This window comes from Caloenas nicobarica, chromosome 15 (assembly GCF_036013445.1).
Source record: "Caloenas nicobarica isolate bCalNic1 chromosome 15, bCalNic1.hap1, whole genome shotgun sequence".
In the NCBI taxonomy this organism is placed as follows: domain Eukaryota; kingdom Metazoa; phylum Chordata; class Aves; order Columbiformes; family Columbidae; genus Caloenas; species Caloenas nicobarica.
In genome coordinates this window covers 12,619,017-12,634,344 of record NC_088259.1, presented here as the reverse complement: position 1 = coordinate 12,634,344, position 15,328 = coordinate 12,619,017, and the positions used below count along the sequence as shown (strand labels likewise).

Here is a 15,328-nt window from a genome sequence, read left to right as displayed (position 1 = left end):
AGCATGGGCCGCTCCCCTGAGACGCCCGAAGCTGCTCTCTGAGTGCCCGGTGCCGGCGGAGCGCCCCGCCGCAGCCTGCCCACGGCGCCGGGGAAGATGCTGCCGCGGCTGGTCCTGCCCGGCTGACGTCCCGCCACCGCCGCACCCCCGTCCCCATTGTCCCCTGGCCGTCTCCGGCTCCATGAGTGTCTCCTCCTCCCCCCGCCTCTGAGCTTCCCGCCCTCCACCTCATGGCTGCATCGGAAGAAGGGACCGGCTGCTTTCTCCCGCGAGGCAGGTCGCAGAGTGACCCCAGCATCCTCACCGACCCCGCGGGCCCCGACACCGGAGAACACCCAGGTAACGGCCCCGCTCTCCCCGGCAGCGCTCGGGGGGCGGGCAGGGGCGCGCCGGGCTCATCCGCCAATTTGCAGCACGCCTGTCCGCCCCGGCCGGGCAGGGAATTGGGAGCATATTTTCTGCAGTAAGTGCTGAAATGATGCATCGGCTTAGCTCCAAACAGGATTACAGCCGAGCTCTCCCCGCGGCTTTGCAATCGCAGCGTCCGTCAGCCCAGGCAGCGGCGGGGGCGCGGCCGGCGCTGGGCGGGGGGCGCGCTGGGCTCCCCGGGCCCGGCCGCGCTCCGCGGGGCAGCGGGTGACGCCGCGGCCGGAGGTCCCACCAGGCTCACGGATTGCCCTGGTGGGGCGGGGGAAATCAGGTCTAATAAAGCAGGCTGTTTGCATGGGATCACCATGGAGACAAGGGGAAGCAGTCATAATTAAACGCTTTCTCCCCACAAGAAGGTAATTTTCACTTCACAGGGAGAAGCGTAATCTCTTTATGAAGTGTAGGAACAGAGGATGGTGCTGGGGGGGGCGGGGAGGACACAGCTGAAGCGCAAACATATAAATAGAATATTGTGATTAGATTTTTTTTTTTGTAACAATGGCTAATGATGTGTTCAGCTTAACTTCACTTTGAGGAACAATTCTAAATGTCTGTTGGTGGTGACTCAGTAATTTCAGATTGTCATAATCTAAGCAATGATGACCCCTTTAGCAAAAAAAAGAGAAACAACTACATCACTTTGATGTGATGTGATTGCACAGAAAGACACAATGACAAGCTGGAAGCAAAGGTTAAGAGCCAGTTCACTCTCAGTCTATCTGAACAGATAGTCATACAAGAACTGGAAGGTTTCTTTATGAGAAAAGGACTAATGAAAACAGTGTAAGAAAATTAATGGGGTGTTGATCATCACTGCCCATTACACTGAATTCTAAACCTAGAAATGGGTTTGGATCAGCCACTGTCACCCAGGAAGAGGCAGTCTCTGGATGCAATTCTGGATTGAACTTTAGTTCCGGCCTTTTTCAGATTACTGAGTAAATAAAATATTCCAGGCTTTTTTCATACACCTGCTCTATTACTTCCTTCTGAGCCACTGAGGATATTAATATTTGTAACTATATTAAGGTCTTCTATTTATTTTTCTTATCAAGCAATTCTGAGCACCTTGCTTGGGAGTGAAATACAAATTAAATTAAAGCAAACAGTAGATGATTTATCTCTGATGCCCAACTGCTCCGATACCCTAAGTGAAGGGAACAAAGGACTCTTCTAAGATGAACTGCTCGACTCACTCCCAAAGGGGCAATCTTGACTGAAAGAGGAATGTATGTTTCTGCCATTTGATTTCTGGAAGCAGAAGTGACTAATGAAAGGAAGGCATATGCAATCTCAGTTTTAATTCCTCTATATTATTTCCTGCTAATTAATTATTTTGACCTTTGTGAAATATACAACAAAGAAAGCAGACAACATGTCCGACATAAAGACAAAGATAAAAACATTATTATGCTTTTTCTAAGGACAAAGAACTATCCACACTAACTAGCATTTTTTTCCCCTAATACAGACTTCATCAGATAAGACAGTGTCCAATTGCATGGCAGAAGCTATACTAATATGCAAGAAAAGATGTCTTTTGTAGTATTGTTTATCCATAGAATATGTGGAGAGAAACAAAAGGCGATAAATACATATGTTTTTTGTCCAGGTAGGTATAAATTGTTAGTAGTAAAGTTAGCATGTTTGGCAAGCTTTTCAGGTTTTGAGTTTGTTTATCAAATAGTATTGAACATCTGTATGCTTCAAAATGGTAATAAAGTGAACATAAAAGACTTAAATAATATTTTATCCTACAGTGTTTTAAGTAATCACTTACTATGAGCAATTTCATACAATTGGCTACTTAAAAAACTGAAATACAATTTATACTATTGTAAGAATTTCATACACTAGATAACATAGCTGTAATTTATCATACTTTACTATTCTGGTAAATAATTTTATAATTATAATACCGACATAACCATCTATGGAGTCTAAGCCAAATGAAAGTCTTAGGAGCGCTAAATGATGCACATAAAGTTTGTGTTTACATCCCAACCCTGCTCACAGACAAACTATCTAGAGAAGTAAGTTTGAACATATAGGATTCTTCGTTAACTTAAAAACTAAATTAATTTTCATTAGCATTTTAGTCATGTATTTAAGTTATCCAGACAAATAAACAATAACAAAATATGGATATAATTGAAGGATCGCTACACAAACATTTCTACTTTTATATGTCATTTGTATGAGACTATATTCCTACTGGAGATGCACTCTTGTTTTGCAATATTTTCTTGAATGCATGATGTGGTCAAGGATTATTCTGCACCAATTCATTTGGTTATGTCTGCTGTTCGGAAGCATATTGAGGTAGAAAATGTGGTAATAGATGAAGACAGACTATATTCTAAGGATTTTTCTGGTGTTCATGTGGGTTTGTTTAAAGACATAATTTATATTCCTCCTCTTGACCTATACAATGACAGTATTTTATTTTTAGCTGAGCTTTACACAAGACATTTCAGCGACATAGCTGAGAAAGTAGAGGTGGCAGCATGTAGCTTTTCATCTATTTACATAAGAAAATCCTCTGATGCAATGCTTCATTTTCCTTTTTCTCTTGAAACACCAGCGTAACGGTAGCATTGACTGTACACAGCAGGGCTACAGGACTTGCTGGCTGTCTTGCACAAGTTTGGAATCTTCTATCATTGGACCATGTAATATCATTTTAGCTGATACGGAGTAATGTAAACATGAGATTCAAGGAACTCAGGATGAACAGACTGTGGATGGCAAGTGTTAGTTCACCTTCCTAGTGCTTTCATTTGGAATTTTTTTGAGGTCAAATCTCAAAGAAAGTTTCCCATGTGAGAACAAAGCTGAAGTCTGGTTTTAGTGGTGTTTGTGTTGTTGGTTTTGGTGTTGTTTTGTTTTGTTTTGTTTTTTTTTTTTTTTAAGAGGACTCCCTCTTCTTCCAGCAAGAGCATGGAATAACTAAGTAACTGGATGGATCAAATAGCCTTAGATGTTGATTTTTGAGAAGTTCTGGACACTTGCAACCCTGACTGATGCCAGCAGAAGCTTCAATTACTCCAAGCCTTGGACAATCAGGGCTTCGTGATAAAGATTCTTATCTAGCCTTTCTGCACAAAGAATTCACTGTAGAAATGAAAAGCTATTTTATATCCTTGATTTACTAGAACAGATGTAATCTTTAGAAACTACAGTGAATTTTATCACATGTAAAAAACTTCAAAAATTAACATATGCCACTATGTTTTTATTAAAAGTTATTGCAGTAAATAAGATAAGCAAGGTATTTGGTAAACTAGACTAGAAGCATTTCTTAGCTATTTATTCTAAAACAGAGATAGAAATTCACTGATTTAGATCCTTCACATGCAACTTTAAACAGCAGCTTCTCAAAGTGATCACTTAAGACGTCACGGTCGTTGTCTGAGAAGAAAATATGGCCTTCAGTTATCTGTACAGGCTCTGCTGACAAATAGATAATTTCCTCCAGCATTTAAATGGTGCATATGGTTCCTATTGGTAGAGAATACTGGAAATAGTATAAGGAAGATAAGAAGGAGTTAATGTTTCTTTGTTTTAATTGAAGCAGTTATTTTGTCCTTCAAGACAAATTAATGCATTTCAGCCTGTGATTAAAGAGAACACTTTTGTGGCCACTGAGCAATATTTTTGTATAGTATGGCAAACACTGGACTTCATATTTCAGTCTTTATTTAGCACACCCACACTGAGTGAGCAAGCGTTGAAGAGGAATACGTCCTGAGTTTGAGAAACACAAATCAAAATACTTGTCTTGCTTAACTATAGACCGTCTCTAGACTGTGCTGTCGTTAAGAAAGTGAATGTCATTTTTCTTATTGTGCCAAGACTTAATGCCAGATTCACAGGAGAAGAATCACAGTTCACACAACTTTCATTTGGAAATCCTCATAAGAAAGAATTCTAAAACCAGTAGAATCCTTCCCTGCTTCCATTAAGATGGCTGTTCAATGTGCCATTGTTTTCGCTGAGTTTGGGAGAAGGCCAGAATATCCAGTTGTGTCAGATTTTGTGCATAAAGACGTAACTTAATTGATTGTAGATCTGGGGTTATCTCTGAGGTGAAAAATTACTGTAGAAAATATCACATCCTGCCATAACATCAAGGGGAATTTTCTGAGGCAGTTAAGAAAATTTAAAAATGCTAAAGTACTAGTTAAATTCTAATTTGAAAAAATTAAAAGGTGATGGAAGTTTATATACATGGCAAAAGACAGTGATCACTTAAAAAACCATAATGCAAAGAGAGATTTCATTAGTTCCAGAGATCATAGTTTTTTTCCTTTCCCCTTTCTCTTTCCCTTCCTCCATCCTTCCAGGTAAGGATCAAGAGAGAAAAAAGAGCCTAAAGGGGGCAGGGATATGAAATTCAGAACAGATTTCAACATCATCATCTATTTCAGAGACAGTTGCAGGAAACCAAAATATTGCTTTCATTAAATCCTTCCAGCAGTCACAGGGCATAGAAAAGATTGACAATCTCATTTGATTTGTAGTCATAAAAGACAGGGCTCCACAGACTGCAGAAGAGCGCACCATGTCAAAACTCTCTATTATTTGAAGAGACATAGACAACCATGACAACGTGTGAAAATCTTGCACCCCCCCTTACTTTTGGGATAATCCGTTTTAACTTGTGTAAGTATACATTGGTGGCATCACGTTTTGCTCTCTATGCTACTACTTTTCCTCTCTGGCACCGTGAAATTAAGGAATGCTTTTTCAGGGTTGGTACTACTGAGTTCTTCAGTTGGCCTTGCCAGTGGTCCAGCACGGCTTCCTTCTCCTCCAGTTTATTTTCTGGGATTCAAGAGAGTGCTTGTTGAAGTCATATTTTAATGCTACTTCTGCAGGAGTTACATGAGATCAGTTAATAAGTGTGCTGTTTATGCTGAGGGTTGTTTTTAGGTTTTTCCAAGGTTTTACTGTTCCTAGTGCTTGAAGACTCATATTTAGCCAAATATTAGAGTTCTGTAAATGAAATAGAGACATTTAATGGATGAAAAAACAAAGAAGTGGTTTATAGTTCTCTTTTCTCCTAAATCCCAAGTTGGCAGGTAGTTTGAATGTTGCTGAAAAGATACTTAAACCATTTAAACCTCTTTGTCCAAGAATTGGACATACTGATTATACAATATCATAACCAAGACTAGATTTATGAGAGTGAGGTCATCACATCAGAAATACCCAGTGTTGTTTTATGAACTTCTTCTTGCATTTGTAGTTACTTCTGTATCCTTGAGGAATAACTGAGGGTCCCATTTTCCTCCAAGCTTTACAATCATTTTTTTCTGAGTAGAAAGACTGGACAAAATCTCACTTTGAAATGCAGAAGCTTTAGGGAATGTCAGACAGTGCAAGTGTGCGCTCTGCTCCACATCGGAGAGACCCAATGTGCTGCTCTTCTGATATTCCAGGTGCTCGTTGGTTCTCTTATTCTCAGCACTACTAGTGAACTCCTTGGGATGCATAAAGGGCTGGGTCTAAAGTTGAATGTCAGAGTTCGAGCAGGTGGTCTATCACATGTCAGTGGAAAGCTTTTTCATTAGTTACCTGATCTAACAGTTGCTATTATCCCTTGTTGAATCAGAATTAATTTATTAGTTCTAGAATATCTCGAATATGATATCTCTCCTAGTTCCTGGGAATCCTCTCTCATGCACCAGAAAGAACCCAGTTATGTGCACAAAAGTTCTTTCTTCACACTTAGGTTGCTTGCAGCAACTATACTCTGGCATTGAAAGCAACAGGGGTGACATTGTACACAGTGCAAACCATGTAGGATTGATTTAAAAAAAAAAAATTATATTGATATCTAAATAATGTATTTGCATCATATTATATTTAAGAAATTTTTAGGTCTCAAGTATACAATCATCAAAGCAAGTTGTATGAGTGAAAAAGGACTTTTCAGAGTTGCAGCATCTCAAAAATCATACAGAGAAGTATTACAGGTCTCTTGCATACTCTCTACAAAGGGCATTTCTGTTTCCCTCCTTAAGTCTTCAGATGTTTTAATGCATCATCATGAAAGAATTAACACAGATTACAAAAATGACTCAGGCTCAGATTCTGCAAACACAGATGTCTAGTCTGAGAAATACCTATGGGCTATATCTGAAATAATGCATGATTGTGCCAGTTGCTGTGCAGCATATAAAGAGAGACTGTTCTAACTTTAAGTAGTTTGCAATCTAATTTGAAAAAGACAGAAAACGGTGAAAAACCCCAAGTGTTTCTTATATTTTACATATGGGAAATTGAGATGCAATTAATTGCCTTCTCTGATTTTCTGTAGGAAGCCAGTGGCACCACTGGAAGTTGATTCTGGATTTTTTTAAGGCTCAGTCCTGTATCTTCACCACAGAAATCAAACACAGCACCACTGCTGTTGTGATACATGTTGCTTATGTATCTAGGTGTTTCATAGTCTATTAGTCAACTCATAGAAAATATTAGAAGAGAGAAGAAAAAGTATTTTGTATAGAAAAGGAAATACTTTTTTTTCTAAGGTCAGAGAACTTTGCTATATTTATTTCTTTATGTTTTTCCCCAAATGTAGTTGCGGTTTTTTGTTCTGTGTCTTGCTGTGTTTCATATTACTAATAATGCATAAAACAGTTTAGGCAAGTTCATCTTGGAAATTTGGTGAATTAGGGAAAAAAAAGTTTCTGAAACTCTGCTCCTTACATAGTGCTACATTGGGGCAGTTTATTTAAAATCACAGGCAAGTCTGGTCTCTCCCTTGGAGATTTAGGACAAGAATTTTTATTTGTTGAAAGTCTTCAGAGATTCAGTCTTTGTGCCGAATATTGTTTCATGTAATAGGAAAAAAAGGGAAACCATGGGCTTTTCGATGAAAGATGGACGAGGATTTCTAATTACCTCTTAGTACTTCTCCATCCTGTTTGCAATTAATTTACCTTCTAATGACCTTTTTTGATATGAAGTAGAGGTAGTTGGGAACTTGACAGAGAAAAGTCAAATCAGAAAAAAATGTATTTGGCCACACCTTGCCACCCAGCTTTGGGCAGGTGTATGTACACCAGCTTCAGTAAGGTCAGAATTTAAAAAAAAAAGAGATCAGTAAACAAGCATCCTGCTCCTAAGTTAGGCAGAATGGGCACTTGAACAGAATGGAAATGGTTCAGTCTAGCAGGTAGTCTACGGAGTACTGAAACCCTGTCTTATCTTTCTCTCTTTAATGTTACAGGCTTTGCTTTAAAACAAAAGTAAACTCCAAGTTTGATCACATACGCTAAGTATCAGTACTCAGACTTAATTTGCACACGTAATTATTTGTGCACGCCATTAGTTGCTTTCTCTGTGCAAATAAGATAAACTCTTATGTCTGTCCAATAATAAAAAAACTTCACACTAGCTATGAATGAAGGTGGTTTAAGATTATTCAGTCAATTAGTGTTTGCACCACACTTCGAAAATGTAACGCATTACATAATGCTAGGAGTCATGTTTATCTGGAAACTTAACTATTTACTTTAGTGAGTAGTAAAGTAACAGCATTGATCTTCCATAGTCTTCAGTTTTGGAACTCTGTTTCAAGACTGCCTAATTTGTGTTGTAGTGAACGGGCTAAACCATTTATTTATTTATAACATCATGGCATTTTTAAAACCAATTTTGTGGCTTTGTATTTTTAAAATTTAATATGTAGAATTAATTACCCTGGGTTCTCTAAGCAGGTCAGGTCTATAAATACTGAAGAGTGAGTAAAGCTAAATATGATCCCTTCATTTTGCTTCTAAATGTGGCTGGAGTTTGGATGCTAATACAATGGGTTCTTTGTGCCCATTAAATCCCCTGCTTTTGCTTGAAATCTGAGTTGATTTACGGTCTAATGTATACACAATTTATCCATACCCTAGAGGGCACATCATATAACTACTTGATGCAGGTCAATAGTTTGTGCTCGAGTCTGCATAAATATTTCAGTAAGATGATCTTAATCAAAGAGTATCTTCCCATGGCATGGGGGTTAGAACTAAATGATTTTTAATGTCCCCTCCAACCCAGCCCAACCCAACTCAATCCACCCCATTCTATAATTCTGTGATTATCTTGCTCTCTTTAATACAGTCACATCCTGTAATCACACCTGGTTCATGCATGCAGACCTGTGGTTATAACTCAAGAAAGACATGTCCTTATGTATTAAGCACTTAACGATTGTTGCATAGAGACAGTTCATGTGTTAACTTCCTTATTCTGATTTATTTTTAACATCCTCAAACTGTCTTGTTGCTGCATAACCAGCACCTGGACATGGATCACTGCATTACATCAAACCAGTGAAACCTTCAGCCTTTCCTGAGGGCTGCTCCATCCCTCGGGCCATGCCGTCCGTCTTCCCCAGGCCTTGCGCGTATTGATGGATTCTGAATGTCTGTCATATTGCATTCTGTTGCTCACAGAAGTCTGTATCTTACCTCTTAGCGAAACAGGGTGTGTGTTTGTTTGTTTGTTTGTAATCCGTACAAGAACACAAGAAATGCTCTGCTGGGTCAGCATTGTGCTCTATCCAGCCTAGGACTGTGCTCTTGACAGGCAGTAGAAGATGCTGCTTAGGGAGAGTGTGTTTGCCTGGGCTTGAAGCTTGAGACAGGCTGGAAGCAAAGGGTGGCTGAATGGGCACAAGTGAGTGCCAAATAAAATATTGAGGGTCAATCTTCTATGTCTGACTTTAAATAACATACACAAGAGTTGATGCTTTGGGCAAGTTTGCTCAGCATCGAGAACCAGCCCTGCGTTCTTGGGGGAACTCAGACAAAACATTAGTAATCAGTCTCCAAGAGAGTTTCCTGGCTCCTGCAAATACTTTAAAATTCTTTCATCATGAATGATACGAATTTGTGTGGAATATTTAGACAGAGTAAACATTCTCAACAGAAAGCTTAGCTAATATTCTACTGAAGAATTATGCACTTTTCCCTCTTTCTCGCTATAAGAGATGTGATGAGATTGCTTTACAAGAAGTCAATGTCTAAGCCAGAATACCTCAGCCTCCAGAGTTCAAGTGCTTTCAATTTTATGTATGATGGGCAGAGCTGGGGAAGATGACAGCAAGTTTAGCGCTGGAGCCTGTAAAGTTTCCCACACAATACTTAGTGTCACAAGATTGTTTCAGCTGGATTTGAGAACTGTGGTGAGGAAACAGAGAAAGGAAACAGTTAAAAGATTTGTTCTCCACCAGCACACGATGGTCAGATTTATGATGGGCACTGCTGAACATCCACTTGAGGGCTCACTGAATTGCAGTAAGCAGCGCAATGACTTGTTCCCTGCATTTTGAATGAGTATGGCAGGGTGAGACAAGTGGATTGAGAACCTTAAATCTTGACCATCCCAAATTGGTTCAGAAGCTGAGAGAAAATGACAGTACAAGCGAAAAACACATTAACTCAACGGTATGCCAGTCACCTCTAATGATGGCTCAGAGCAAGGGGGGATTTCATGAACTACTGTAGAAAAGGGGAGAAAAGTTGTGCAGATATTCACTGGCAGGCCCTGGGAATCAGCTGTTGAGGTGGTTTGACAAATTCAGTTCTGTTTGCTTGCCTCCTCTCCAGCTACCTAAATCCTCAGCCCCTTTTGGACTGCTCACAATGCATGACAGTGTATGTAACCCTGACTTAATTGGGTTTCTCTGAAGTTTATGCTTTGCAGACGGGACTTCTATAATTTTGTAAGCTCTGCATTTATGATAGAAGAAAAAAAATTGTTTTTTTTTTTTTTCTTTTTTTAAATTATAGCAGCTATGCAGGTTGGGTAGCAGCTTTCTGAGACTGCAGAGTTTTCCAGGAGAAAAGCATCTTATTTTTAGATAGACCAGTTCTGCTCAACTTCAGCTAAAATGTTTATTCCATAACAGTTGCTCATTTCACTTTGTTCTATATTACAATGCCTAGAAGCAGAGAGTAAGTATCCTATCAGAATACTAACTATGCAGAGAAAGCTCTAGAACAAAGGAAACGGAGCCTAGTCTTTCACTCATGCAAATTCTCCACATGTTCACCAAGAGTTTTAAATGCCCAATTTCTTGTTTAACTCAAGAAAATTAATGGAAAAATCAGAACTGAGATAAACTACATATATCACTTCAGATTTAACACATGAGATACTTAACTCTAGAGAACCTCGCAACTGTAATACTTCCTGCAAGTGAGCAACGTAAGTGAACTTACTGTCATCTGGGAATCCCATACATTTAGGAACAGAACAGAGGTCCTGAAGAACATATTATTTTACTGTAAACTCCTGATATTAATTCAGAATTGAATGGTGTGATACAAAAAAAATACATCCTCACTAAAACCTTGACTGCTAGATATGCAATAGGAGCAAATATCAGCCATTGCCTGAGGCCAGTTTACTTGAACCCTTACAATAGCGGTTAACTTAACAGATGACATGATCAGATGCACATTTTCTTAAGGCAAACACAGGGTATGTGAACAACAGCTGTCAAGATAGACAGCAAATAGACTTAGTGTTGTAGTGTACTCTTTCTGCTGTAATTCAAACCGAAGAATAAACTGAAAGGAAGCCAAGTAAGAGAGATCATTTTAACAAGTGAAAGTACAAAGACGCGTCCTCCAAAAATCTGGAATATAGTGCACAGATGAAAACATTTTAAGAAGGGGCCTTAACTTGTAATAGAAATGTATCCTGGATCTCTCTTCTTTAGTCCAACAACATATCTTTGAAGACAACAGAGGCTGATTGGGAAAACTGGCATTCCTCCTATCTCACCGAGTTGGTGCTTTCCTATATTCTCTTGTGAAAGGCCAGAGCTTGCTGCAGGTTTTTCTTTTTTTTTTTTTTTGAGTCTGTTTTCTCTACAGCTTTTTCACATTTTTGCCATCTAGTCTGAGTTTGTTCTGTTAGCTGGCACTTTTGTTCTGCCTTAGCAAATGCAGGAGCCTCCTGCTCCAGATGCCTTTCTCACAAATTATTCTTCTGAAAATAGAATGGGTTTTACTACTGTAACAACAGAGAAGTCAACAAAGCCTGCTTTCCTATCGTTTCAGCATTTTCAGTCCTCAGTTTGATCTTAAACTGTCAAAAATCTCGTTTATGACTTAGGACTTCAGACTGGATCCTCAATTGTCTAATAAAGTGTCAGTTCGACTGAAACCCATTCCCTTAGGGCACTCATAGCGTCTCTCCTGGGTGGTGCGGAAGCAAACCTGACCTCACACTGAGGCTTTTCCTACAGGTAATAAGAGTCACTAGTGTTTTATTTCATGAACTACATCCTTTGTTGAAAGTTACCACTAAGCTCCAAAGTTATTGCGGGTGACATGAAAAGTGATTAAATAACCCTTGTTTCTGAAAGGAGAACCTAGGAGTAAAAAATAGGATAAAGTGTTTTCAGTAACTTGCTGTTCCATTTATATTTTTCTCACTCTTGCTCTTATAACACTACTTCTAGGATGTGTTGGGCTTTATTCCAACATATAAAAGGTCTCTGGTTCTACCAACCTCTTCGAAAAAACCTGCACTATGACCTGGGGCATTACTCATCTATCTTATTTGGGAGATGTTTTATATAATCAGCTCTCTTGGGTCCTGCACCTGCAGAAAATTCATTCCACTTCCCATCCTGGAATTTAATATTTATATATCCTCTATTTCTTTTCCCGTTGAGCATTTTAGAGATATTTTGCAGTAACTTATTAAAAAACAGCAACAACAAAAACAACCCCAACAACACCCCCCAACGCAAACAAAGGACACGCTGCCAAGAGCTTATTCATTTTGACATCATGGTTTGTTTGGCTGCTTTAATGAAGTGATTTTAAAAGCGTTAAGTTACTGAATGTGATCTTCGCAGCTTAGACATCACAAAAATATCAGCAGAGAAATACACCCTAAATTTTTGAATAGGTATGGGATGATGTTTTCACTCTATCTGAAAGGACAGGTCTCTCAGAAGGAGAATACACCTTTATATATATATTTTTTCTTTTCTTCCTTCCCCTCCCCCACCCCTCTTAAAAGAAATGGAAGTCTACTTCTGGTGGGTTTGATTAATTAGTTTTTAACCCAAATTCCCTTCTCACCTTCCCTCAAGAAATTCCCCTGCAATTTGCCGTCACAGCATTGCAGAAATCTTTTTTAGATCTTGGTAGCTGAAGCAAAGTTGTCTGGGAACAAAAACTACTTTTGAACAAATTAATCTAAATATATGTATCTAAGTAGAAAAAAAGCAGAAGTAGGTACCCTAGATCTTCAAAATTGACTTTCATTTTAGGTAGTTTCTCAAAGAAATAGGAGAACCTCAGGTATTACATCAAGTCTTTTCAGAAATACCAATTTTTAAACATCAGGAAACATTTTTCTTCTGCTTTATGTTAATGATCTGATTTTTAACCTGATAGTGTCTGTTAAAATGAAATCATAAAGACTTAGAAATATCTTTTCTGACAGAAAGAGATGAGTCTAAGCATATCAGAGCCAACGGGAACGCATGCAGTTTAGGGATTTTGTTGTTGTTATAGATCATAATATTCTCATAATACAAGAGAGATTAGAAAAATATGGCATAGTCTTATTTTGTCTGACATTGTAAAGAAAGAAAGACTTAAAGGATTAGTCTTGGTAACTTAACTGTTCCTTTGCAACGTACTGTGATATAATAGAAAATAATGCAATGCATATCCTGAACATGAAAGAAAGCCCCTGGTCAGAATCTCGTTAATGCGAGAAATGATTTAAAGCCAGCTAGCAGTCCCAGTTTTCTGTCCCAGAAATGACAACACAAGATGGGACACCTCGTATTCTAATGCTGCATAAGAGCATATCATGCATATGATTAAGATGTCATTGAACACGACTAATTCTTCAAGATTCACTTCTCTTCATTGTTAGAAAACTGAGGACAGCACAAGAAAGCAGGAGTAGGTTTTAGATGGAAGCTGCTACTTCGATGGGGAATGGAACTCTAACTCCTTTATTTTCCAATGTCTGTGGGAGGGATGGGCTAAGGAGGCAAAGTGAACTGTTTTTCAAGCTAAGCACCTAATTTACACATTCTTTGGACACAAAGCTTCACTTACTGTGCTAACAAATCACCATAATGAAGCATTTGCACACCCACACACATTTATACACGTGGTGTTGCTCAGCTTGCACCTGCAGTGATGGTGAATAGATGTGTAATTGCATATATAAGTTGTTGAAAGAACAGCTACTAGGCAAGGTCTATATAGCTGTAGTAAGTGGCTGCTTTTTATCTGCACATTGCTGTGGTTGGCAATTTTTTGGAAGCTGTTTTACCACATAAATCCTGCTCTTCTATTATACAACTCTCAAAGACTTTTCCTAGGAGCCCGCACCAGCTCTACAGGTGTTGGTATTGAGTCATGAAAATGTTGGGTAACGGCTCCATGAGCTTGTGGCTCCTGCAGAGTCTGAGCTGCGAGTCTCCCAGCTCCTGTATGACTCCAACAAGCTCAGAGCAAGGGCATTTGCTTGAGGGCCAAGGTCCAAAAGGTTCAAGCATGCTCAGGTCTTACAGCTAAAGGAAGTTGTGTAGAAGAGGTCAAAAACTGGTACTAGAAGATTCCCCTGAGGATAATGAATACTGTGTGCTGAAATCCGCAAAAATTGTCCTGTATGAGTTGTTAATGGCAGCACTGTATTCCCTGACTTACAGCTTCCAAGTCAGATCTCATGGTCCCTTGATGCCACAGATCAATAAACCCATCCCAGAGGGGCCACTAAGATGCTGAAGTTGTACGACTTCATTAAACATCCAGATCATGTCCCAAACTTTAAAATAATGACTATTATTCTGAAATTTTTAATTATACCTTCTCAAAATATTTTTTTCCCCTCATTTCCCACATAACATACATCTGTGCGCACAGAACAAAATTATTGGTAACTCAAATATTTTATGTCCTCCAGAAATAGCACTGAGGTTCCTTTGTAGGCATGTTACCATTGCAATAAACCGGACTAACCCGGTGCTCCCACTCTCATCTTGTCGTTTGGAGAGCTTTCAGAAGGTATGACTTCAAAGCAACTGTTCTGAAATAGTATGTCTGGAGTGGTTTTAAGTAGTTGCTATATTTCTTTGTTGTTCTGCCTGTAACACACTCTGCCTTCCGAGATGTGAAGAAGGCTTCATCTATTCCATTGCCATCTAAGTCTGCTTGAGGTGACAACCTTGTTATTTAGGATTATTTCTCATAACAGATGGGTTATTTTCAGCAATTGTTTCCCATAGACGTACATAGTATCATTTTCATAAATTGCCAGCAGCTCTGAGATCACAGGTATCGCTGTGTATTTGTTGCACCTTATCCATTTATCGGCAAATCAGCAAATTCAATGTGGCTCCAACATCCAATTCCAGTAACAGTGGTTTCAATAGTAGTTATATTCTTCTTTTTGGAGTTTGTCTGAAATTTAACAGTTCTAACTATATGTTTTTAACAGGCATTTCATATCTGCATTTAATATCACTGCCTGTCAGTTTGTTTGACTGGGGATGACAGGAACTCACAGTTGCACATCTAAGCCAGTGCATTACTGCAAAACTATTTGCACTATTTAAATGCACGGACACTAAGCTGTGATTCTCTCTCAGGTCTTGTGCTATCATATAAAACATATCCATTGAAAATTCATTTGATATTCATAATCACTGTTTAATTATAGTATCTCCTAAGGCAGCTATTTTATAGAAGTGAAAATAATAGCACAGAACAAGTATATGGTTTTCTCTAATAAGCAAACTATTCTGGTAACCCTGTCCTAATGGCATAATTGCATTCTGTATGGTCTCTCCTCAGCAATAGTTCTGGTAATTACAATCTACGTGTGGTCCAGGTCCTGATGGGAG

At 39.0% G+C, this 15,328-nt stretch overlaps 1 protein-coding gene across 1 annotated transcript in view; it reads left to right on the top strand.

Moving 5' to 3' along the window:
* Positions 1-230: 230 nt before the first annotated feature.
* Positions 231-15,328, top strand: part of PHACTR3 (phosphatase and actin regulator 3) — a 101,250-nt gene continuing 86,152 nt past the window's right edge. Inside the window, exon 1 of the mRNA XM_065645803.1 lies at positions 231-339. Within this exon, the coding sequence (XP_065501875.1) occupies positions 231-339 (109 nt within the window). The remainder of the gene's footprint in view (positions 340-15,328) is intronic.